This window comes from Syngnathus floridae, chromosome 8 (genome assembly GCF_059516105.1).
Source record: "Syngnathus floridae isolate MCC-2025c chromosome 8, RoL_Sflo_1.0, whole genome shotgun sequence".
Taxonomy (NCBI): Eukaryota; Metazoa; Chordata; class Actinopteri; order Syngnathiformes; family Syngnathidae; genus Syngnathus; species Syngnathus floridae.
The window spans coordinates 16,001,699-16,029,159 of NC_142420.1; the positions used below are offsets into that span (position 1 = coordinate 16,001,699).

Sequence of the window (27,461 nt, forward strand, 5' to 3'; positions counted from 1 at the left end):
CCTACACTGGATCTGCCCAAGATTGCACCCTCATTTGAATAACATTTCCTTCTGTATTTCAGGACAAAATCTGTTAAAATTAAAAAGTAAAAGTGGGAATTAAAAGTAATACAAACAAACAGGATTGAAAATTTAACCCAAAAATATCCAATTAAGAACATCAAAACACAATACTAAATAAAAGAGAAACAAGTACAAATTAAATAATAAATATCAAAATAAACATCGAAATAAAAACCATAATAACCATTATTATACAAAATAATTGTATATTAATTTACACAGATTTAAATTACTTTTAAATTTATGTTCGGTTTTAGTTGCACTTTTACTTAATTTTGGATTTTGGAACTTTTGACTCGTACGGGAAATAATCTAGACACGGCGGGAGTGATCAGCCGTAGCCTCATCCGCATTCCTATCTGAAGACGGCGGTAGTGCACGGTAAAAGTTGTTTGAAGGTGGTCAGAGAGCGAGAGAAAGCGAAAGAGAGAGAGAGAGAGAGCTAGAGAGAGCGCGTGAGAGTAGGGGGTTTGTTAGATGCCGAATTTACCTTTGCCCCCACCCCAGATGTCTTACAAATTCAATTGATTAAGATAGTTTAACAGGTTTTGGAATCTTTTGGCGGCATGAAATGATGCAGTCAAAATGGCTTTCCTCCTAATATGCTTTCACTTCGTCGCGCAAGGTAAGTGCCAACATTTACCAAATTCTGCTCTATATTTTTAACGTGCCATTATTTGTAAAACGTTAAGGAACTCGTACTCAATGAGTTAAACGTTATTTGGGTCGGGGTGTACCCTTCATTGCAGAAGTGTACAGTGTATACGTAGAGCCAATATTCATTCTTTCGCATTCAGCAGCTCCTGTTCCTAGTAGCAAGAGAAGTAAATAACCAAAACGTCACACAGGTTAACAGTAACATTTAAGTAGCCTGCTAATTGCCCAATGATGACATTAAACACACACACACACACACACACACACACACACACACACACACACACACACACACACACACACACACACACACACACACACACACACACACACACAACTTGTCAGGAAAAATATTGCACAAGTACAAACCCTCTGATTGTGAATGATTGTGAATATTTGTGAACACTGAAATGTCTTATTTTCTAAGTTCTTCAAGAAAGCATATCCATTTTTGTGTTTTAAAGCAAAACAAAGTATACATGGACATCAATAAGCAACTCGCAGATCATCTGTGTATGCGTGAGAACAAAACGACAAACGGTTCTGAATGATACTGTTGGATTTTGTCCACAATTTAGGGAGCGCACTATCTGCGCCTCACGGCAAAAGCCATTGCTAATCACCTGTTATCCAATTTACTCACTGCGTGCTCGTTTGATTACTTCAGATTTAGGAAAATGCTAAGACACTGAAGCAGAAATTAGATTTACACAGGTTGGTTGAGTTCAATCACACTTCTTGTTCAGAAAGCTCTGTTTTCAGGAAAGTAAAATACAGCGCTGGGCCTTTCAAGAGCGGAAAGTCTCCATTCAGAAAAGGCAATGTTCAAGGTTCTTTGGTCAGCTTATATTCAGTTGCACATGCCAGTGTGGGCCGAGTTTGATGGGTGATTAGTCTTTGGGGCAGGGCAAGTTCGCAGGAGAGTCTGATTCCATGAGAGTGGGTGCTGGTTCGGTGAGAGCTGGTTCCGTGGGGTTGGGCGCTGATTATGGGCGATTCGATGTGTGGGGGCTGTTTTCCTTTCTGTCTTTCTGCCTTGACGATCATCTTTGGCTGGGCTGTCTCCCTCTGGCACCTGCTGGTTTTATCTCCAAGTGACCTTCCTGTAAACATTCTCCTCCATTCTTGCACATACACTGTCTCGCCTAATTATTTCATCATTCTTTCAATTTTGTCATTTTGTACGAAATTATGTGAGCTTTTGGCTGTGACATCATTAATCTATTACTGTTCCCTGACTATGCAAAGTTTGTTCTTTTGATCTCCATGTACTTGCTTACGTCATCATATTCTTAGTTTAATCATGCTTTCAACCATATCTTTTCTTTGTTAGGCAAAATATTTCCCTCTGTCCAGAACATTCAGTAGTTATCAAAAACTGGCGTCTAGGATTAGTCAAAACATAAGATACAATCAAGTAGGTACTGAACATTTTTAGACGACTTTGGCAGTGTCCGTGATTTAGAAAATCATCAGGCATGCATTAAACAGTTCCTTAAGGGTCATTAAGCTATTCAGGCAATATATCAAAAAACATTTGTTATTTCAAAGTGCTCAGAAGTATATATATCAGATCATAAAGTTATAAAAACCTTTCTCATTACCACTTATCAAAAATGTCTAGTTATGTCTTCTTTATTGATTTGGTGTGTAGGTATAATTACATGCTTAAAATGTTTCTTTTATTTATTTAATATGTGAACATACTTGTCTGCTTATGTACTTTATTCAATGAGGTTTGAGCATATCTGTTTTTGTAGCTAGGCAGGACTTTTTGTATTTCGACCCCATTCTTTCACTCTCTCTGTTGACCTCAGTTTAACTGAGGTCACCAAAACCATTTATACCACCAGGGTCCCTCTGTTGGCACACCATGTCCCTCTGTGGAGCCGCTTCAAGTCCCTCTGTGGGGCCGCCAATGAGTGGGAAAAATAAATATCGATAAAATTCATACCCAGACATTTGTAGAAGATGGAGAGTGGAAAGGCAATTGGCCTAGACGACATTCCAGTGACACCATGGAACTATCAAGGAGAGGTGGCAGGGGAGATTCTTAAAAAGCGAGAAGATTCCTGGAAAGGTGCTGACTCCTATTTTTTATTTCAGGCCACGGCGATGCGCAGAACTGTAGTAGCTACAGAGGTGTTATGTTGATTAAGCAAAGCATGAAGTTATGGGAAAGAATGTTAGAAGCGAGGCTTGGAAATCTCTACTGGCCAAAATAATGGAGAGTGTGGCAGAGATGAAGATGTTGCAGGACATGCAGATGGTTGGTGTAACAGGACAGAAAGATATGGAAACGATTGCGTAAGTTATCCACCTGTTCCTGATTCGTTTCTAGTCTGTATGTTATTGTTCCAATTTTTTTTCATTTAATACTCTCCCACCTATTTGATCCTATCTTGTAAAGGTCTACAATTTATTATAAGCTATTTTAAAACTCTCCACACTTGTTACCAGGCTTTGGCTCCATTTCACGATGTTGTCTCCCATTCACTTCATTTCTGCCGAGCTGCTTCTTCTCCTCCGTCTAGCATGTTGAAGACTTCATATCTGAAAACACTTAAAGTCTCACAATGCCCCCCTTTGTTTTTTGTTTTTTTCCCTCCCCTTTTGACACATTCTAAAAAATGTGTCACTATGGTTAAAAAGTAAAAATAACAATGCCCATGGTAACAAACCCATCGCTAGCTGGACTTCGGTGTACCTCCAGATGCCATCCTGGCTTAGAATCACCAATTCTCAGTCCCTGAAACTCGACTGGCAGCATCTCACATGGCTGTACGAACAAAAGCCATCACCCTCCTGTAGCTGTGCATGCAGCTCTCCGCACAATAAACATTCATAATACCAAAAAATAAAATTCATAATGATGAACAAAAAATAATCCACACCCGGGCGCATGTCACTCGTATGAAATTGAAAAGTGGAACCTGCCGAGCCTGTCCTGAAAATGATCACATTTACAAACTCATTATGAAAATTAAGGGGTTAGTTGTTAATGCATGTTCACAGACATGACACAAAATTCTCCAAGACTGCAGTTGACAACCTGCAAAGTAAACACGAGTTTAACAAATAAAGCACAATCTGCTCCCTGGGTTGCTGTTAGAGGCTGCAATACAATTAGGTAAAACATCAAAACAAAGCAAGTCATCACAAATTCCGTCACATACATACACATACATTTCGTCACACTGTCAGGTAAGTCCAGAGTTGTTGTCATACTCTGTCTTGGCTCAAAGTCTTGATTGTCAATGCTTGTATAGTCACGTCTAGTCATAATCTTGAAATGGGCCCTCTCCATTGAAGTCTTTTGTTGTCAATGGTGCCCCAGAATAATCCTAAACCCATATTTAGTCCAAAATTAGCCCTGATCAATCTTGCTTTTTCAAATCTGTAGTATCTTTATATTTTTCATTTGAGAGGAATGTTGTTATGGTTTTCCAGGTTATCTTTATCATAGGATTATGTTGGAATGCAACAGGTAATAAATACCTTACCTTGTCCTCCTTATCACAAGGTCGTAAAACATCCCCTGAGATGTTTAGACTAGAGGACAAGGGCTTTCTATTCAGCCCACTCATACCCCCACTCTGTTTCTCTTAATAAATATCCTCTTGCAGGAAGGAGAGTTCAGAGCTCTATTCGAACATCGCTGCACGCACAGCGACGAATGGACTCTCCACCTGCAGGTGTCTAAAAGGACTTACTTGTCTCCCGTGTGGTTCTTGCAAAATAAGTTGGAGTGAGCAAATCTCTAACAAATGTTATCCTCTGCTGTGATCACATCACCCCAACCTTGAATCATGTTAACCATTCACAATACACAAACACCACACCACAAGTACAGACTTGACATTCATACACCATTACAGACAAACTGTCATCCCACAACACACACATAAAAACATACAATATTAAATTGTAAAAGGAACCCTCCCTACGCAAAATTTTCTCTTCAATTAAAATGTCCCTTTTTTTATTTTAAATCCAAAATAAATATCTAATTGTCTGGTCTCCTGTCCTCTCATCGTTTGCCAATATGCATAATGCTGGAACATGATTTAACTCCCCATTTAGTTTTCTCATATCTCACACTTACACTATTTGACACTTTGTGTTGAGCTGTAACTTCAATATTTCCACCTTCCCATATTTCTTCCACTAAACAGTTCCATTTTGCTCTGTTTAAATTCATCCCTCCAAATAACTACTGTTAGGTTACGGATTCTAGTTATTGATCTGACTCCAAATTGCGATCAACACTTAACACATAAATTGCTATGTCCTAATCCACACACTGGCGCACCTAAAAATTTTGCGAGTTCGTTCTGTCAAAGAGAAGACCAGTAGATCAATCAGACCAAATTTACCAATTGTTTATTCCTGACAAAGCGCACTAATACAGGCCTGGGTCCCGGGTCCCTCACACTAAAACTCGTGCGTTTTTGTGACCACCAAAAGACGACGCATTCTTCCGGGTTGCCCAGTTTTAAAGAAACACAATATGAATATTAAAGCATGCAAAATATTGTGAGATGATTGGTCGATGGCCATCTCCTCCCCGGTCCAGGTGTCGCTGAGGTCAGACGGTTGGGTTTTCCCCTCGAAGGCCGGTCTCATAGACGTGCTGTTGTTCTCGTTCCTCACCGACCTTGAGACGGTCTCCTCCGGTACTCCCTATCCGGGCCTATTCCACAACACTTCGAAGAAAACAAGTTCATGCAGTTTGCCTGCACATTCCTCGGCCCCCACCAATCCACACGAGCACTCCAATACTAGATATTAATATGATTATAAGTTTAACACAACCTTAAAAAATGTTTGCAAACTCCCAAAAGCACATTTGCCTTTACTACGTCTGGCAAAGAACCAAAAATTTATAGAGCACTCACTTTTACTGTTACCTTGTTCCTTCATTCATCTACTCACAAGCATTCCTGACCCTCCTAAAAAATAATACTAAAAATAATGTTTAAAAAAAACAATATACACAGCTTCCTCCTGCCACTTATACTATCACCTTGAAGATTATCGTTCTCATTTTTGTTGATGCCAATTCTTAGAACTAAAAAGAAATGCTTACTCTTGATAATGGAGTTACTCTATATCACAAATTTTGAAAACCTTCCACGTTCCCCATTTGTACCTATCAAAACCAATTAGAAATATTTTTGCTGTCATGATCATCATTGTGGCCCACACACTTATTGTTCCTGTACTTTAAATTGTCAATTTTTGTACATTTGAAGCCCTTTGAGACTTGCTTGTGGGCTATATAAATAAACTTCACTTGCCTTGACTTTATTATGCAACTTCTTCTGCATTCTTCTGCCTCTTTTTATGTATTTATTTATTCATAGCTTAACCACTTCCACGTAACCCATCTGATTCACTTCATTCCACTCCCAACACACTCCACATACCCATGCCAAATATTCTAAACATTCACGGTCCCTGAGAAATTCAGAAACCCCAATCCAATATTTCACCATCCATTCTTCATGGCACCTCCAAGATCCCTTATCCACTTCCACACAATACCTTCAGTTCATCTTCTTTCACTTCCTAGATTCAAATTTCACATCCTCACTTCCTACATTGCGGTAAAATTTTGGAAAATTTCATTTTTCCCTTCTAATTTCTTCTAGTTTTCCTTTTTTCTTCTTTTTTTTCCCCACTGACTCAACCCATTTCAATTTAACTGTTCATTGTATGCCTACCTATTCCAAAACTTCCCGCTTGTGAAAAATTTCAAATTTTCAACTTTAAAATTCACGCCCAATTTTACAAAATTCTTTCTATATTTTCATCAATTTTCTGACCAATTCAACACGTTCCAAATTTAAACATAATCTTGTAGCATTCCCCGAATTTTTATTCAGCCTCTTCGCCTTCACACACAATTTCTACAGAAATGACAAATTCTAGTTATTATTGTTAATCCTCTGTGACCCTCGTAAGGACAAGCCGCACCAGTAATGGATGGATGGATGCATTGTTAATCCTAACCCCAAGTGCCTATCATAAATTGACATTTAAATCAATTGTCGCAAGGGTCATGTCAATGTATTTGTTATTCAAAGCCCTACTGTATTCTTTTTTAATTAAGTAGTGCCCTGTATTACTATTTTGCTGACTATCCAGAATTCCAAATTTCCTATGGCCCCTCACCCCTTCAAGCTCAAATATGCATCCTATAAATCAGTCGCAATTGATGTGTAATTAAATTCTGTCGTTTTGATAAAGGTCAATTATGTTGAGCAATTCAGCCTTCTGTTGCCCGAATCCAAATTTTCACTGGTCCAATTATAAAATTTCATTATTTCAATTAGATTAATCATGTCTTCGAAATGCTATGTTACATATAAAAAATTATGATTCAAATGATTTAATTTCTATCGGACAACGTCCACTTTGCAAAGTTTCTGATCACGCTGTCATATGATGTTATTATTAGTGCATCTTCACTGTACATATCTATTTGTTTTTTATCCCCGTTTCAGTGTCAATAAGCAGCCTTATTATTCCCTCTTTTATCAAAACTCCTCAGTTATGTCAGCCCCAGCACCCAAACACACTTCCATCCCTTTTGTCCCACACTCCACCAACTTTGTAATGCTTCAGCAGTCTTTAGCAATGTGTGCGGTTTGACTTCAGGTGCCTCGTGCAAGTCTTTAGCAGCCTCTCCTCTTAGATTCTCATGATGATGATTCAGGGCTGGATCGTCCACCATTCTCAAATGCGTCCATGTTGTCTCTGTTCTTTCAGTCCATTTTCTTTTTGATCTGCAACTGTGTGTATTCCACCAACTGTATGGTTCTTGTCCTGTGAAGAACTGTGCTTGCCCCTTCAAGCATGATAATAGTTCCCGTTGTTCTCCCAAAGGTCAAAGGTGTCTCATGACCAGGGACAGTCCTCTGTTGATTTTGAGGCAGCCAGTGGAGTACAAGGACTCAGTTCAGGACTTGTGCCACGTGCTAGGGCAGAACACACTGGGACACAAATTTCACAAAACTATCTTCGTGTTATCAGTCTTCCTGTGTAGTATTTGTTCCTTACACCCCAAATCTTGCTATTAACATTTTGTATCCTATCAGTTGCGCACACTCATCATCTTACTATCAAGCCGCCCTTATCAAATGCTTTTTTTTTTCTTTTCTGAGTAATCCATCCACCTTACCCATTAACACGGCTAAAATCCTCGTTCCAGTGTTTATCATCAAATAAAGTTCCGAAATCCTTTGTAATAAACTGTAATGTAATTTAACAATCTACCAATATGGTTGTATATGCGGTGAATGTTATTGTTCAATCTATAGGTCATACAGCGCCTGTGTTCCTACTATGACACTCCTCCTTGATTTACCATCTCATAAGTTATTGTTGTCAGCAGCGTTAAATGATAGTGCTTGAAAGTGAATGTCTCCTTGCCCAATTTACAACACATGCCACATTTCAGCCAGTATTTATTTATGTATTTATTTTCCATCCTGATGTTAGCAGTCATAGTTCAGAATTAAAATGTAATTTTTCTTTTAATTTTAAGTCTTTCAAAATTGCTATATCCTTACTGCACCGAGATAAACTGTGAAATATATCTTTTAAAACAAACAATAACAATCTATGCTCCTGCACAGACTCTTCAAAGTGGCACCCAAATGCCAGATTACAAATCAAACCTCCTCCTTCACTCTCACATTTTTTGATAGAACAGTCTACTTATCTAGACACTGTCATCACATACTAAATAATGGCCTGCAAATTAAATATAATGTTGTTGCTGTGGTCCCTCAAAACATGTGACTAGAATTTGGACAATTATTAACCCCCATCAATTATCTCCTCACTAAATTCCTAGCCTGCATAAAGAAGACATTTACAATGCAGGGGATAAGAGAATAACAAGGAACACCTGAACCCTAACCCAAAAACACAAGGAAAACCTAACAATAAACAAAATAAACCCAAACCACAATCAAAACCAAATAAACTAGGTCCATGACCTATGTAGACCAACACAGTACTCCAAATATTTCCTCATTAAAATTTTAGCCTTTTTGTGTAGAGCACCATTGATTTCTAATCATTGACCTAATTTTATCCTTAATTTAATCCCAATCACGAATGCCCCCTACTTAATACTTGGTGTTCTTTTAATTAAAAATGCCCCCTTGCAATTTCGTTTTTATTTGTTGTTTTTAACTCTAAGTTATTCAAATCTTTGACTTATTTTTACATGTAACCACCTTGTATAGTCTACTGTCCTGATCGATCAAAAATTCCTCCAAAATGTAACATCTGCAATCACAATTTAATTTGATCCAATTCTACAATGTATGTTCTCTCTTACTCTCACATTTTTTCTGAGGGCTGGGCACTCTCCTCGTTGGACCAGTTTCTGCCCACAACCCTCAGATTATTCTATAATTTCTAATTTTTACATTTACCAATGCAAATCTGATAAACCCTTGTCTAGCACGCCGTTTTCGTGCACCAATTTAACCCAATTCCATCCTTTACAATGAACTGATACACAAAGACAAACATAGATAACACACAGGCCCACAACATAGACATGACAATCTTCCCAGCCGATGACAAGTGGGAGGGGGGGCAGCTGAAGTGCGAAGAGCCTCGCCACCACCACATCACACAATGCAACCCCCCACCTCTGTCCTAAATATGCATTTGTGCCCACCTGACCGTTTGGCCCAAACTTTAGAGCCGCACCCTTTTGAAAACAAAAATGGTTACAGTTTAACCCCACCACACAGTGGGATACAACCTTCATGCTAAATATATATATACATTCTTTATCAAATTCTTGTTAAGTCATTTTTCTGACTCCAACTCACATGCCAAATAATAAAAAAAAATCATCAATTTTATACAAATCACCTTATTGTTCTTCATGAACCACAAATCGTCACTTCCATCCCCTGAACAGCAGCACCACAACTTACCACTCACTTCTCCAGCTGCGTCGCTGTCCCATCTGACAGCCATGCCTGCTTTCCACACAATATCAACATAGACACACTTCAACAATTATGTAGCGACCTGGTTAACCCAGTTACCCTTCGCCCTAGACAACAATATAAGTCTCTAAGGTCGCACTATTGAGGTCGCCAGGCATTCGTCCTGCTATATCAGCGATGCTTTCACCTTTTTTTTTTTCTTTTTCTTTTTCTTTTTCACGAGTCCCCGACTCGTATTGGTGGCCTGGCCGATCCAATCGACCCTGACCTTAGGCAACAGTACAAAGTCCCTAAGCGTCTACTACTGAGGCCACTCCGGCATCCGTCCTGCTATATCAGCGACGCCTTCACCTGTTCTTTTTTTCTTTTTCACGAGTCCCCGACTCGTATCTGTGGCCTGGCTGATCCAATCGACCCTGACCTTAGGCAACCGTACAAAGTCCCTAAGCGTCTACTACTGAAGCCACTCCGGCATCCGTCCTGCTATGTCAGCGACGCCTTCACCTGTTTTTTTTTTTTTTATTTGTGTGTTTTTTTCTTTCACGAGTCCCTGACTCGTATCGGTGGCCTGGCCGATCCAATCGACCCTGACCTTAGGCAACCGTACAAAGTCCCTAAGCGTCTATGACTGAGGCCACTCCGGCATCCGTCCTGCTATGTCAGCGACGCCTTCACCTGTTTTTTTTTTTTTCTTTTTTCTCACGAGTCCCCGACTTGTATTGGTGGCCTGTCCAATCCAATCGACCCTGACCTTCGGCAACCGTAAAAAGTCCCTAAGCGTCTGCTACTGAGGCCACTCCGGCATCTATCCTGCTATATCAGCGACGCCTTCACCTGTTTTTTTTTGTTTGATTTTTTTCTTTCACGAGTCCCCGACTCGTATCGGTGGCCTGGCCGATCCAATCGACCCTGACCTTAGGCGACAGTGCGCACAGTCCCCAAGCGTCTACTATTGAGGCCACTCTGGTGCCCACATGCTAGCCATTGGCATCCCACAAGTTCCCTACGGTGTGAGCGCCCTTCGTTGATCAGACGAAGTCCTCACCACAACAACCCTTCCTGAACACAGAGCTGAAATTATTAATTTAGTATTCCGCTTTCACTCCACAACATTGCTAAACTGGGAGAAAGAAAAAGGTTCCCCCTTACCTTTTGTGCTGATCAGACTGCAATATTGTTGAGCAAGAGCGGAGAAGGAAGAATCCTTTCCTGGAGCATGCACTCTTCCCTCTGAAGAAATCACGTCGGATGGTCACCATTTGTTGGATTTTGTCCACAATTTAGGGAGCGCGCTATCTGCGCCTCACGGCAAAAGCCATTGCCAATCACCTGTTATCCAATTTACTCACTGCGTGCTCGTTTGATTTCTTCAGATTTAGGAAAATGCTAAGACACTGAAGCAGAAATTAGACTTACACAGGTTGGTTGAGTTCAATCACACTTCTTGTTCAGAAAGCTCTGTTTTCAGGAAAGTACAATACAGCGCTGGGCCTTTCATATCTGTTTTTGTAGCTAGGCCGGACTTTTTGTATTTCGACCCCATTCCTTCAATACGTAGGTATATGCAAACCCATCACGAGACCTCTGTCAAGGGGTCAGCACCTGAAATGCTTGGGGCGGCCAATTGTTGTTACCCTATAAACGACTGCATGCATGTGCAACAAATGAATTGCCAGTACATGTTCACTATCTTAGTGATGGATCAGTTCTAGGTCCCAAATGAGCGGGGTAACAAAGTTGAGCAAGAGACTTGTTAAGGTTTCATATAAAAATATTTTACTTGAGGGTAACAAAAAAAACCAACAGTGAAAACTCTCAAAGCCCACATATCACGGTAATAAATTCTACTGTTTTGCGTTTTACACATTCAGTTGTGGTCTGTATAAAGTGGAACAGCGATGCTTTTGTCTGAATTCCTCGTTTTGATTCTATCACAGGTCTCTCTTTTCTACTTGTTCTGAGGTGCGGCTCAGAGCAAGCTGTTTTAGTGCGGTCTCTTTTAATGCAAGAGATACTTCACACCCCGCCCCCTCCAGGCCGCAAGATGTGCGCCTCCCTTTCCGGTCGACATATTTGTAATTTGTTACAGTTAGGCACAGTTATCTTGCTTCGTAGCACAAACTTTTTTAATTGATTAAAAGATGTCAACAGAAGAAGACTTATCCATAAAACCACACATGTTCGAGCCAGAATCTGACCCAGAACAAGAGGACAGTGAACAAAATGAACCTGTAGAAAACACCTTCAAATGGATACATCACAATGGTGTGTTTTCATTGTTTCTCTCTCACCTCTCAGTCCCGAGTTACCACAATGAACAGCAACAGCTCTATATCAGTGGTATACCAGTTCAGTGGCCTTGTGGTATGAGTGTCCGCCCTGAGACTGGGAGGTCGTGGGTTCGATCCCCGGCCGACTCATACCAAAGACTATAAAAAAATGGAACCCGATGCCTCCCTGCTTGACACTCAGCATTTAAGGGTTGGATTGGGGATACTGTAAAGCTGCACTTTCTTGGGCCGCCCTGCATGTGGCAGTACCTGCACCTGCTGGGCAAACGACCCTCTGAAGGCGAGAGGGTGGCAAGGAGACGGCATGGCCGCTTGGCACCTAAAACAATCTTTGTACTGGTAAGACGTGCAGAAATAACTGCTAGTCTACTCATCCGGCGGATCGACAGGAGATTCCATCATCATACCAGTGGTTCTTAACGTTGTTGGAAGTACCAAAACCCACTAGTTTCATATGCTCATTCGCCGAACCCCTCTTTAGTGAAAAAAATAATAATAATTCAAATTCAAGACATCAATGTTTTTTACTGGTGCTCAAAATGAGCCTTGCATTAACATCACCTTGTTCAAAGAACAAAACCAACACAATGTATGAACTCACAACAAATTACACACTTGCAAATCAGTGTGTCTTCTGCTGTTGTCTTTGTGAGACCAGTTCAGATATGTGTCATCACAAATTTACACGATAAATCAGGTATGTTCAGACCTCCGCAGTGGAGGCTCTGCCGAACCACTGAGACCGACTCACCGAACCCCTAGGTTTGATTGAACCCAGGTTAAGAACCACTGCTCTATACAAATCAGAATTTAGGCTGTGCAGTTACGTATGTGTATGTTTTATTCAGCTTTTATTATATTGGTCTATTGATTTCTAAAAATCAAATGTACAAAAAGCTTTTTACAAAGACTGGGGTTTAAATTTGTATTACCATATTAACCTGTTTCAAACCAGAATACTAGTCAACAACTTCTGACTGTAATTTTATTATTGATAACTTGCTCATCAAAACTTTACATCATCAAAAATTAAAAAAAATCTCAGTACTCCCAGGTTAAGAATGGCAGGTTGTCATGCAAGAAGCATAACTGTTTTGCATGTTCTCCTGCGAGGTGGCTCCTCTTGTCATCATAAATATTCCCAATCTCATTAAATAATCTTTTGCGGAGGGAAAGGGGGTGGACAGAGAAATTTCCATGCCAGTGGTGAAAGAAGCATTCCGGTGGTTTAGCTGTCTGTGTCATGCGGTCGCGTTTATTTTTTCGTTTTTTTGTCTCGTCAATTGTCGTAACTTTACTTCCGGTTTTATTTTGTCATCCCTTCCTTTTCAGTTCGTGTTTCCGTCCTCGGTGTTTGGTTGTCTTGTCTTCCCTGATCCTGATTGTGTGCACCTGCGTAATCGACACTAATTGTCATCACCTGTGTCCCCGCCCTTTTGTGTGTATTTAGTCCGTGTCTTCCCCTTGTCTTGTGCCAGTGTGTCTTGCCTCGTCCCGACCACCAGCGATCCCTTGATGTCCGAACTCTCTGTAAGAACCCTCCTTTTGTCTCGCCCCAGTGCGACTCCTTTAGTTGGTACTTTGTGCTACGTGTTTTCCCTCGTAAGAGGCGTTTTGATTTGTACTTTTAGCCTTTTGACTCGCCTCAGTGCGACACCTTTTGTTTGTACTTTTTGCCACGTGTTGTCCCTCGCAAGAGGCGATTTGATTTGTACTTTTGCTCAGTGTGCTTGCTGGAATAAATCCCAGAAAGAAACGACTCTGCATCCGAGTCCTCCGTCTTGTCCCCTGCCTGACAGTACACACTGGCCAGTCATGGACTCGGCAGAGTCGGAGCACCTGTGCGCCGCAGTGCGTTCCCATGCCTCACAGCTCGCCCAGCACCAGAAGCAAGTGGGCGACTTGGGGAAAGAAATCCGAGGAATCGCTAAGTGGATCTGACAGTTGGAGGGAACTTGCGAGCGCTAGCGTTGAGTTGTTAGCGCCGTTGTTTCCGCACGCGTCAAGTGCGAAAAACAAACAAAAACATTTTAATGTCACACGATCGACCAGTAGTGGGTGCCGGACCTGGGCAAAATACGGCCCACGGGCCACATCTGGCCCTTTTTGCGTCCCTGTCCGGCCCGCCCAATCGTAAATTATATTTGATTACAACTTAATTTAAAACAAAACAAAAAAAATCTGTCGTGCGTGCAAGACAACTGTTTTGCTTTTATTTTGAAAGGCGTCGCACTTCCGTGTAGCGTACGTGTATGTGAGCTGTGCGTAAAGGTGAACAGTGCGAAGTAATGCTGCCCGAGAAATGTGTGCTGACCCTCAGAAAAGAAAAGTTGACAAGGAGCGCCGTGTTTTCAACAAGACATGGACTGCCAAGTATTTCTTTACAGAAATGAAAGGTAAAGCTGTGTGCCTGATTTGTGGTACACAGGTCGCTGTGTTTAAAGAATATAATTTGAGTCGCCACTACACGACCAAGCATGAGAAAAAAATACATTTGTCTGATAAACAGCGCGCATCAGAGGCTGATGCATTCCTAGCAAAACTGCAAGCCCAACAAGGACTTTTTATCAAACTTCACACCCATAGATGCAGCGGCTTTGTCATTTGAGGAAAAGAATAAATTGTACTGATTGATTGTTTTTTTTATTTGACCTATACACCACAATTTCACATAGCTTAATATAAATATAAACAGAATAATTGTATTCTTCTAATTACCAGTACCAGCTATTTAAAGTAAATAATTTAGTGCATTTTACAATGGAAGAAAATTGAGCAGGTTTAAGTTATCGTAGGTGTGGCCCTCTGACACAACTCAGGTTTTTCATGTGGCCCCTTGTAAAAATTAATTGCCCACCCCTGGCTCGACTGGTCGACCGCGATCGATGTATCGGGCACCCCTGATCTAGGACTTATGTGCGGTAGTGCGTCTCAGTTTTTACCGTATTTTCACGACCAAAGGGGGTACATAAATGCCTTTAATTTTCTCAAAAAACAAAGGTGCCCTTTTATGAAGGTGCGCCTTTTGTGTGGACCAAATTTAAAAAATCTGTAAAGTGTTTTTGTGCGGCTTCCGTAATATACAGGCATTGACGTAGATCAGGACAAACAGAACAATCAGACGACTATACGTAACACGTAGAGGAGTACGTACCTTAGCCACCATTGTTTTGAGTGGCTACTGCGACGTAGATCGGGACCACAAAAAAAAAACGATCAGAGGACTTGACGTCACGTAGAGCAGTGGTCCCAACCTTTTTTGCGCCACGGACCGGTTACATGTCAGAAATATTTTCGCGGAGGGGCCTTTATATAAATAAATACATTCATATAATTAAATAATACATTTATAATAAATACCGTATTTGCCGGTGTATAAGTCAACTCGGTGTATAAGTCAACCCCCTAAAATTCGACGGAAATTTACGATTTTATGATATATCCTTTGTATAAGTCGAGCTCAATTGTTGCATTATATTAAACTTCAAAATTCAATCAGAAATATGCGAAATTTATTGACGAAATGTGTTCAAATTCCGGGAGGCCGGGCGCATGCGCAGTGGTCGGAAATAGCTCCAGCCGAGCGGATCGGCTGTTTATAAGCACCGCAGAGGAGATCGCAGAGCCTCATTCGACTTCCAGCGGCCGGCGAGCTCGCGCACGCCGCCCGGCACCACCGGGAGGCCGGAAATAGCTCCAAGCCGAGCGGATCGGCACTTTAGAAGCATCGCGGAGGAGATCGCGGAGCCTCATTCGACTTCCAGCGGCCAGCGCACTCGCGCACGCCGTCCGGCACCACCGGGAGGCCGTGCACACGCGCCAAGTGGCCGGAAATAGCTCCCGCCGAGCGGATCGGCTCTTTATAAGCACCGCGGAGGAGATCGCAGAGCCTCATTCGACTTCCAGCAGCCGGCGAGCTCGTGCACGCCGCCCGGCACATCCGTGAGGCCGTGCGCACGCGCCGGGTGGCCAAAAATAGCTCCGGCCGGCGGATCGGCACTTTATAAGCACCGCGGATGAAATCGCGGAGCCTCATTCGACTTCCAGCGGGCCGCGCACTTGCGCACGCCGCCCGGTTCAAATTTTCTAAGTGCCAACTTAGAGTCCGCCTCGGCTGGTTCCCCATGTCGGCCAGAACAAGTGAAAATTCGGTCTCTTCCCCTGGAAGTCTGGCCAAGTTTGGCAAATATTTTCAAAGTGCGAACGACTCAACCGCCGTAAAGTGTCCGCCTCGGCTGGTTCCCCGTGTCGGCCACCACAAGGGAAAATTCGGCCTCTTCCCCTGGAAGTCCGGCCAAGTTTGGCGAATATTTTCTAAGTGCCAACGACATTCATTCAGACATGGCGATTGAATGTTTACGTACCGGCAGTTATTGTCGTTGCTTGACGCGCTATGACTCGCACATTCGCTCAATACCCAGTACTTCCCCCTAGCAGTCATCGTTGCTGCCTGGCTTTCGATGTCCGTTATTGAGGTGAGAATATTTGAAATTGTTGCTGAGGATGCGTGTTAATGTGCCGAACACTTTATAATGATTCAGTTTCTCGCTGTTTGATGAGCCTGACGGACGCACACCCACGCACAATGAGATGCATGAGAAACGGCCTTGGTTACCATCACATTTGAAGCGATGAATACGAAGTTAAATTTTATGACTCGGTGTATAAGTCGAGGTCGATTTTTTTCGGTCGATTTTGGATCGAAAAAGGTCGACCAATACACCGGCAAATACGGTATATAAATACGATTAAATATCACGATAGGACTGGCATAAAAAATACAAAGCGCATAAAAATTAAACTCACCATTGAGTATCTGCTCCGTAGCTTTGTTTTGGTCGCTGTAACGGCAGACAATCCCATCTTCATAAACAAAAATTTTGTTGGAAAGGGAAGCAGGGTTTTCATTGCTTTTGTGGCGATCTCGGGATATTCTGCATTGATTTTAATCCGGCTTTCTTTTTCTTGGAAGTTGTAGCCTCTTCTTAGGGCCTACGGGCCTTTAAGCTGTGGCGAATAAATACAACAAAATAAAATGATACGACTGGCACAAAAACAAATCCAATGCAACTTTACTAGCAGCGTCGTAACATCGCGCAAACAAGTAACATCCACTCTGCCATTAACACTCTTTGACTCTGGTCGCTATGATAACGTTTAAACATGAATGAACAAATAAGGTACAGATACAACACAAAAATAAATATATAGTGCAGGAAAATTTTAACTCACTGTTACGATGACTCAATGGGAGCCCTGAGCTTGTTTTTCTGCAACGAGACGGTCCCATCTCGGTGTAATGGAAGATAATGACACCCGAAGTCCAGTCTACTCCGTAGTTTTGTTTTGGTTGCTGTTACTGCAGAAAATCCCTCTTCACACAGATAGGATGTCGGAAATGGCAGAAGGGTTTTCAGTGCTGCTGTGGCGATCTCAGGATACTCTGCCATGATTTTAATCCAGAACACCGGCAGAGTTGTTGTCTCGAACATAATAGTCCGCCGTCATTTGCGATCTCCAGCAGTTGATCTTCTTCTTACATAGACATGCTGGATTCACCTGGTCTGTTGACAAAGGGTCGCGGATCCATTCCTTGCCATTTTGTGGGTCTTTTGTGGTTGGAAAGTACCTCTCGAACTCTTTTAAAAGCAAAGACAGGTGATCATGCACCAGCTGGGAGAATGAAGGCTCAGGCTCAGTCTCACCCAAAATCTCCGCCAATGTTTGAAACATGTCCAATATGCCTCTGTTCACGCGCCGTCCACACAAATCCAGTTTGGCTTTAAATGCAGCTACTTTATCTGCCAACTTGAAGACAGTTGTCATTTTCCCCCAAAGTGACAAATTAAGTTCATTGAGCAGGTTGGATATGTTGCACAAGTAAGCTATTTTTGCGACCCATTCCTTGTCAATGAAATGTGCTGCCAGCGGTGACTTTTTCTCAGACAGAAATCTCTGCAGCGGCTTTCGTAATTCAAACACTCTGGCTAGCGATTTCCCTCGGGATAACCATGTTATTTTTGTGTATAAGAGGCGTTGGTGCTCCGCGTCCATCTCCTCACAAAACTGTTCAAACAGGCACAAGTTAAGGTTGTGTGCTTTGATGTAGTTAATACATAACTTTAACGACATCATTCAATACGCTGTTATATTCCAGTGGCATTTTTCAGCTAGCCAGCATTTCCCTGTGAATGACACAATGCGTAGATTCACACTCAAGTGCAACCTCCTTGATCCGAACAATTAATCCAGACAGCCATCCGGTCATCGCTGCAGTATATATATGCCGACACAAAAGGACCATTTCAGTTTTCCTGAAATGTAACCATCCATCGACTTGAATAGTTCTGTGGCTGTGGTTTTGGTTGGCAATGATAGTGCACATAAAGTATCCTCGAGCACATCCTCCTAATAAAGATATCGCACATAAACAAGTAGTATTGCCTTGCTGGTATCATCTGTAGACTCGTCAACCTGGAGTGCGTACCATGGTGATGTATTAATCCTCTCCAACAATTGTGTCTCAATGTCTTCAGCTATTTCTTCAATGCACCGACTCACGGTGCTAGCCGACAGAGGCACCTGTGCTATCTTTTTAACCGCAGTCTCTCCTAGAACTTCACGACAAATGTCTTTCGTGGCGGGCAGGATTAATTCTTCATCAATGGTGAATGGCTTCTTAGCCTTAGCAATATGGCTAGCCACTAAGTATGATGCTCTCAGTGCTCTCGCATTTGCTGATGTGGTGCCCCTCAGTAATTTCTTCTGTTCTTCGTGTTCCTGTTTTTTTTTTTCTTTTAAAATACTCCGAGGACTTGTCTTTTAGTTTGGGGTGATTGCTCTCCACGTGGCGAAGCAGTTTTGAGGGCTTCATTGCCTCATTGGAGAGCTGGCCACCGCGTATTATGCAGAGTGGGCTTAGTGCGTGAGAGTTACCTGTCGCGATAAAGCCATATTTTAAGTAGGACTCCTGGTATTGTCTGTTGCGGCTTTCTTTTTCTTGGAAGTCGTCGGCTCTTGTTCTTTCTCATCAAAGTCAAAGTCAAAGTCAGCTTTATTTTCAATTTCTCCACATGCCAAAGACACACAAAGAAACCGAAATTTCGTTCCCCCCTATCCCACGGTGACAAGACATGGCTCACAACAGACAAACAAGTAAACAAGTACAACAAAAGCGTGCTGAATAAATAATGAATAGATAACACAACAATAAACAAATAAATAAGAGGAGCAGAAAAAAAAGGAGCAAGTGCGCGTACAGCAGACATTCCCGAAAATAGCGCAACAGTGCCGCACGCTACGCAGAAGGGGGTAGCGAGTTCAGGGCCCTAACAGCCTGGAGAAAGACGCTGTTGGCGAGTCTGGTGGTGCGGGAGCGCAGGCTCCTGTACCTCTTCCCAGAAGGCAGAAGGTCAAACAAAGAGTGAGCCGGGTGACTCACATCTCTGGCAATCGAGGTTGCCCTGCGGGCGAGATGGGAGGTGTAAATGTCCTTCAGGGAGGGGAGCGAAGCACCAATAATCTTACTAGCCGTATTCACTATGCGCTGCAGGGCCTTCAAGTTCTGTTCAGTGCAGTTACCACCCCAGACAGCGATGCAACTGGTGAGGACGCTCTCAATGGTGCCACGGTAGAATGTAGACAGGACTGCCTGAGGAGCACATGCACGCCTGAGCTTCCGCAGGAAGTACAGGCGGCGCTGAGCTTTCTTTGCCAGTGACGAGGTGTTTGCGGACCAGGAGAGGTCCTCACTGATGTGCACCCCCAGGAACTTGGTGCAGCTCACCCTCTCCACCACAGCACCGTCGATGATAAGCGGCAGGTGTGTTGTGTGACCCTTCCGGAAGTCAACAATGATTTCCTTTGTCTTATTGACGTTCAGCAGGAGGTTGTTGTCCCTGCACCACGTGGTCAGAAGGTCAACTTCCGACCTGTACCGAGTCTCATCGCCCTTCGTGATGAGACCCACCAGAGTCGTGTCGTCAGCAAACTTCACTATGCGGTTGTCGCTGTAGGTCGCAGAGCAGTCATGTGTCAGCAGGGTGAAGAGCAATGGACTGAGCACGCAGCCCTGGGGGGCCCCCGTGCTCAGCGTGATGCTGGCGGAGATTTTGTCGCCAACACGCACCACCTGAGGCCTCTGACAGAGGAAGTCCAGTAGCCAGTTGCAGAGGGAGGTACTGAGGCCCAGCTCGTCGAGTTTGGAGATGAGTCGCTGCGGCACAATGGTGTTGAAGGCAGAGCTGAAGTCCACAAACAGCAACCTCACATATGAGTCCTTTCTCTCCAGGTGGGTGAGGGCCGAGTGGAGGGCAGAGCAGATGGCATCCTCAGAGGACCGCTTGGCACGGTACACAAACTGGAAAGGGTCAATGGTGGGGGGGAGAACGGACTTGAGGTGCTCCATGACCAGCCGCTCAAAGCACTTCATGATGATGGGCGTCAGCGCCACAGGGCGGTAGTCATTGAAGCAGGACGGTGCAGGTTTCTTCGGCACAGGAACGATGGTAGCAGCCTTGAAACACGAGGGGACGATGGCCTGCTGCAGGGAAACGTTAAAGATGTCCGTGAAGACACCCGACAACTCCCCAGCGCAGTCCTTCAGTGCTCGACCCGGGATGTTGTCAGGGCCCGCCGCCTTACGGGTGTCAATAGCGGCAAGCGCCCTCCACACACAGAGAGGCGCAGGGGCTGCTCGTGTGGGGGGGGAGTGGTCTTCAGCGGGCAAGTGCTGTTCTGGGCGTCGAAGTGAGCAAAGAAGCGGTTCAGATCGTTCAGCAGACGGACGTCGCCCTCACAGCTCCTCGGCGCGGGCTTGTAGTCCGTGATGGTCTGAATGCCCCGCCAAAGGCTACGTGCGTCCTTGCTGTCCTTGAAGTGGGTGGAGACCTTGCACGAGAACGCCTTCTTCGCTTCGCTTCTTCTTCACTGGGCCTTTTCCCCTTCACAAAGAAACTTTTCAAAGATATTTGTTTTTATTCATTTTGGTAGCTTGTGGCTTAAAATTTAGCGTTCATGTGACCGAGATGTAGGAGAAAATCCGGTCATTTTTCTAAATAAAAGATCGCTCCGACTCAGATGATAAATAAAACAGAAATAATGTAACTATTTATTCTTTCTTGTGCGGCCCGGTACCAAATGATCCACGGACCTGTACCGGTCCGCGGCCCGGGGATTGGTGACCACTGACGTAGAATGCGTACCCTCACCGCCGTTGTTTTGTGTGGCTTCCGCCACACAGAAACGTAATATACAGGCACCCGATGAACCAATCAGAGGACACTACGTTTTACGTAGTTCGGGGCTGTAGACCAATCAGAGGACTGGACGTGACACGTAGAGGAATACGTACCTCCGCCACCATTGGTAATTAATACTATCGTCCGTGCAAAGTAGGTACCTCCGTCCCCATTGATAAATAAATACTACCGTTTGTGCAAGTCTGTTAAGTTGTTTTGTGTGGCTTCCGCCACACAGAGACGTAATAAACAGGCGTAATATGATGAACGTAGATGGGGGCGATAAACCAATCAGAGGACTTCACGCAACACGTAGCGTACGCACCTCCGCCGCCATTGCTAAATGAATACAATCGTTTGTGCAAAGAAAACAGCATTAGGACCTTCTAAAATGGCATAGACAAAGTGACATGCTTACGAGGCACAATTCAAGCTTCCTGTAAATCATTGCCGAAGACCAACGTGGCAACTATGAGACAATGACGAGGGAAATTGGCATGACAGATGGCAAACTTGCCCAACTTGTTTTACAGACTGATATTACAGATCATTGTCCCATTATATTATTTTGGGGCTCAGGTAAGCGGTCTTCACCTCCAATCACGAGAATAAATACTAAAATTGTAAATGTAAGAACGTTACAACGTCTTGCTGTGCATCTCAGTGGCCTAGTAGTAGAGTGTCTGCCCTGAGACTGGAAGGTTGTGGGTTCAAACCCCGGCCGGGTCATACCAAAGACTATAAAAATGGGACCCATTGCCTCCCTGCTTGGCACTCAGCATTAAGGGTTGGAATTGGGGGGTTAGATCACCAAATGATTCCCGGGCGCGGCACCGCTGCTGCCCACTGCTCCCTTCAGGGATGGGTTAAATGCAGAGACAAATTTCACCGCACCCAGTTGTGTGTGTGACAATCATTGGGACTTTAACTTTTAACTTTAACTTTATTTACAAACTAAGTCCTGGGCTCCAGTTTACGCTTCTAGGACTTTGAATGTAGCATTTGACCGTTTACTCGAGATTATTCAAGATTCAATGAGCATCACCATTCCTGAGAGGGACTATAAAGTGCAGTACTACTCTCCAGAGCCCCTGGATAACACAGGGAATCCTAAAATCCATCAGACGTAAAAATAGTCTGTACAAACACGACTTGAAAAATCCAACTACCATATTTTTTGGACGAAAAGTCGCTCCGGAATATAGGTCGCATTAGCCATAAAATGCACAATAACGTGAAAAAAAAACATATATTTATTTATTTATATATTTATTTATAGTTATTAGAATAACTCTGAATGTTACGTCAGGCCCCTTCTCAGCTCATCGTTTGTGTTTATGTCACGTAGCATACTTATCGTTTAGCCTGTTGTTGCTCGTTCATGTCTGTACTTGGTGTTGGATTTTCTCACAAAATGCGATTTTTACTCCGGAGCGACTTATATGTTTTTTCTCACGTTATTGTGCATTTTATGGCTAATGCGACCTATATTCCGGAGAGACTTTTAGTCCGAAAAATATGGTAGTTTTTCAAACCTTCTGTGTCACTCTAAATCATTAAATCCTTCAAACTCTTCGTCTTCCGTGTCACTTACAAACAAAGCCGCTAATGATGCCGGTAGTGCGTGGGGGCCTTCGTCATCTTCGTCATCCCGTGATCGAATCTTTGTCCTTTATATAAACAACCGCTGCGCTGTGACGCTGACGTCACTTGAAATTTAAATTACAATAATCCCTTGCTACATCGCGGTTCGTTTATCGCGGTTTCCCTTTGTTTTTATTTTAATTTTGAAAATTTGTGAAAAAATTCACATATAAGTCGCTCCTCAGCATAAATCGCCCCCCCCACCCAAACTATGAAAAAAAAACGCGACTTGTAGTCCGAAAAATATGGTAGTCTTAATAAAAACAAATATATGTATCTCCTATAAAAAATAAACTTACACAAATCATAAGGAAAAGCAAAAAAACAACACTACATACAGCTCTTACAGGCATCGAAGGGGGGCAGCGAAGAGACCTGGAGGGTGCTAGATGAAGTCTTAAACAGGAGGCAAAAAAATATTACGTTCCCCGATGCTGATTACACCACTGCCAATCTAGCACAAAATTACAATGACTATTTCACCTCAATAGGTCTAAACCTCAGTAAGAAAATTAGCCAACCACAAGTATTATCCTTTAAACAATTTCTCACTGGTAATCACGCTCATTCCTTTTACATGACACCTACTGATGATACTAAACTTTTTAAATTAATCTCTAACTTAGAGTTCACATACTGTTGGCGTTGATGGACTATCTAAAATGATAAAAGCCATTGCGCACATTATTGTTGAGCCTTTGGCCCATTATATTAATCTTTGCCTGCTTACTGGGACTGTACCCAAAAAGTTAAAAATATATAAGGTCATCCCAATTTTTAAAACAGGAGACAAAAATGACCTGAGCAACTACCGACCGATTTCTATTTTATCAGTTTGTTCTAAAGCAGGGGTGTCAAAGTCAAATGGACGGAGGGCCAAATAAAAAAATTAGCTACAAGCCGAGGGCCGGACTGATCGAATGTTCATTGAAATTTTTTTAAATGACGCATATAGTCTAGTGAACCTAATTGAACCTACTGAAAACCTAACAAATATATTCCAACATGATCAGATAAATAAAGCAATATTTTCTTATGGCTCTGTCAATAATCTTTAATTTTCAACAGACACAAACGACAAATTTCCTTTATATAAAAATCCCATAACATGAACATTAAATGAAAGAAACCTGTATTGTTTAAGGCACCATCAGTAACCTATATTTTATATTTTAGCAAAAGTGGGCTAAATTTACTTCAAAGAAAAAAATAATAGCAATTTTCTATCATCCACGCAACTGAAATATTTTTAAAATATAATTGGATTGAAATACAATAAAATAAAGTGCAAAAATCTATTAATCAAAAACAACACTTTCCTCAAGGAGAAGTAACATGCCGTGAAAACAAATATTAAACTTTGACTTTTAAACTTTCTATTTTAGCAAAAGTGGGCTAAATTTACTTCAAAGAAAAAAATAATCCGCGTCTTTCGTTTCATAATGTCGTCTCAGATTATACTCTTTCAGTACCGCCACACTTTCTCCACACAGAAGACACAGGTTTTCCTGCTACCTCCGTGAACATATACTCCGACTCCCACCTTGTTTGAAACTCCCGGTTCTCAGTGTCCACCTTCCTTTTTGCCATTTTTGATGGGTATCTGAAAGTTAATTTTACAGTTATGCTGACGACTGCTGTGCTAATAATAAACACTGAAATGAAGCAGCGTACTGCTCGGTGCGTCACCGTTGCATTGTGGGAAATGTAGTATTGGTGCGTGTAAAAGATCTGCGGGCTGCCGGCTTGCTGCGGTCTGCGGGCCGGTTCTAATAATAAATCAAGATCATCCCAGGGGCCGTAAAAAACCTTCTCGCGGGCCGGATGTGGCCCGCGGGCCTTGACTCTGACATATGTGTTCTAAAGTGATGGAGAAGGTTGTGTACCATAGACTAAGTGGATACCTAGACATGCTGAATATTCTTGTTCCTTCCCAGTATGGTTTCAGAAAAAAAAAGAGTACGACATCTATCGGAATGATTGATCTTATCGTAAAGATTAATGACCGCTTTGAGGAGGGGAAATGTGGAATTAGAGTGACACCGATGATTTTATAAACGTGTTATTCATGTATTCATGTAATCGTTTTCTTTAATAACTCTATATGTTACGTCAGGCCCATTCTCAGCTCTTCGTTTGTGTTTGTCACGTTAGCATACCTATCGTTTACCCTGTTGCTATTGTATCGAACGATCGATGGATTTAATGAATTGGAGTGACACCGATGGTTTTATAAACATGTTATTTATGTAATAGTTGTCCTAAATCACTCTATATGTTACGTCAGGCCTTTTCTCAGCTCCTCGTTTGTGTTTGTCACGTTAGCATACCTATCGTTTAGCCTGTTGTTATCGTATCGAACGATCGATGTAATAGTTGTCCTTAATCACTCTATATGTTACGTTAGGCCCGTTCTCAGCTCTTTGTTGGTGTTTGTTACGTTAGCATACCTATCGTTTAGCCTGTTGTTGCTATCGTTTAGCCTGTTGTTGCTCGTTCATGACTGTTTTTGGTGTGGGATTTTGTCGAATAAATTGCCCCCAAAATGCGACTTATACTCCGGAGCGACTTATATATGTTTTTTTTTTCACTTTTTGGAGCATTTTATGGCTGGTGCGACTTATACACCGGAGCGACTTATAGTCCGGAAAACACGGTAAATGATTTTGTAAATTCCTCCACAATCTTTCACAAAATTATCTTTGCTGACGATACTAACTTATTTGCATCACACAAAAGTCTTGCAATTTTGCAAGATTCTGAAAATACAGAACTAACTAAAGTGGCTGATTTGTTCAAATGCAATAAATCGTCTTTAAATACTAGTAAAACGTATTACATTATTTTTAATTTAAATAAACATTTTAAAAACATAAATCACTGCCAAATTGTCATGAATGAGGAAGAAATTAAAAGAGTCAATGCTACAAAATTCCTGGGGGTTTTCATAGATGACTCGCTCAATTTTAAATGTCACATAGATCACCTCGTATCCAAATTATAAAAATTTCTGGATTCATTTTACAAAGTCAGACATTTCCTCCCTCAGTCAATACTCCTGATTTTATATAAAACTCTATTTGAACCTCATCTCAACTATTGCAATGTTATATGGGGCAACACCTTCTCTAGTCACCTTAAAAAAATTCACTCTCTACAAAAGAAAGTCATTGGGGCTCTGTCTTGGTCTGAGTTTAATTCTCCATCCCTCCCTCTCTTCCACCATTTTGAGTTATTAAGACTACCTGATCTGATTTAATTTCAGAATACATGTGTCATGTTTCAGTTTGTGAACAAGAGAAACCATATGCTGTGCAGTCTTATCCCCATCACTAGACTCCAGCATTCCCATCAGACGCGAGGTAAAAGGCAGATCCTAGGGAAGTACCGCAGATATGTGCGCACCAGTATGAGTGTGGCAAGTAGAGGATCTCAGATTTGGAACAGAATGGATGAAGTCCTATAGGTCATTCTCTCTATCTCCAATTTTAAAACCCATCTCTGAAGCCACCTTTTACAAACCTACGTATATTTAAATTCATATTTCCATAGTTAGCTGGGTTGAGAGTCTGTATGTGTGTATGATGAGTGTCTGTCTGTGCATTCGTCCGTCTGTCTGGGCTCTGTTATATAAGCTTATACTTAGCTTCACTTGGGGACCCTTTTCTTCATGCCAATAAAATGAACATCATTGATCATTATTACATGTACATAGATCATGAATGAAAGTGAATCAATCAATCAAAAACAGAGTTATGCCATTTACATTGGGCATCAAACATTTCTGCAATAGTTAGCTGAGATACATTTGCTGTTGAGGCAGCAGCTTCCTCTTTTTCTCTCTGTGTATCTGTGTATGTCGTGATCTATGTACATGTAATAATGATCAATGATGTTGTGAAGAAGTAAAGTACAAGCGAACTCACTTTTTTGCACCCGTGATGTTTTTTTTGTTTGTTTACCGTAAATCATGGCATGCATGCTGCCTATGATGCAGTGCGCCCTGTGTGTGTGTTAAATACAGTAATGGCACACATAACTGAGACTGCGCCTTTTAGTACAGTGCGCCCTTTGGTCGTGAAAATATGGTAAATTGTATCTGGACTCAATTCCACCAACCAGCCTCTGAAAACCCATACCTGAGATTATTGTGAATGGCTGAGTGTCTGTGGCAATCTGTAATTTCTGTAATTCAAGTGTAATTTTTTTTGACCTAGGATCAGAGTTATGCCATTTACATTGGGCATCAAACATTTCTGCAATAGTTAGCTGAGATACATTTGCTGTTGAGGCAGCAGCTTCCTCTTTATCTCTCTGTGTATCTTTGTAGGTGGTGGCACATCAGTTGACCTCATATGTTTGTTGTGTTTTTCTTTTTAACCTTTTCCCCTCTCAGGCTCACCAGTCCATTGCAAGTTGTGCATTTGGCTTTCCCTGGTGTTGGTTCAATAAAATGCTGCCACACTGAATTAATTCCTTTTCACCATCACACAGCAGTTACTGAACAGTGGAAACACAGTCAGCATTTTAGTATCTTCAATTCAATCTATAATTCCATACACATTTGCAATCTAATATATTAG

At 42.2% G+C, this 27,461-nt stretch overlaps 1 protein-coding gene across 6 annotated transcripts in view; it reads left to right on the plus strand.

Moving 5' to 3' along the window:
- Positions 1 to 427: 427 nt before the first annotated feature.
- The window catches only part of ifngr2 (interferon gamma receptor 2), a 100,477-nt gene continuing 73,443 nt past the window's right edge, over positions 428 to 27,461 (plus strand). For 3 of the 6 annotated variants that reach the window (XM_088383309.1, XM_088383306.1, XM_088383310.1), the window contains exon 1: positions 429 to 688. Coding sequence is in view for 1 of the 6 variants with exons in the window: in XM_088383307.1 (XP_088239433.1) it covers positions 649 to 688 (40 nt within the window). In the remaining 5 variants the exon portion in view is untranslated. Of the gene's footprint in view, positions 689 to 27,461 lie in introns of all 6 variants that reach the window. The other 3 variants (XM_088383308.1, XM_088383305.1, XM_088383307.1) reach the window with 3 other exon arrangements.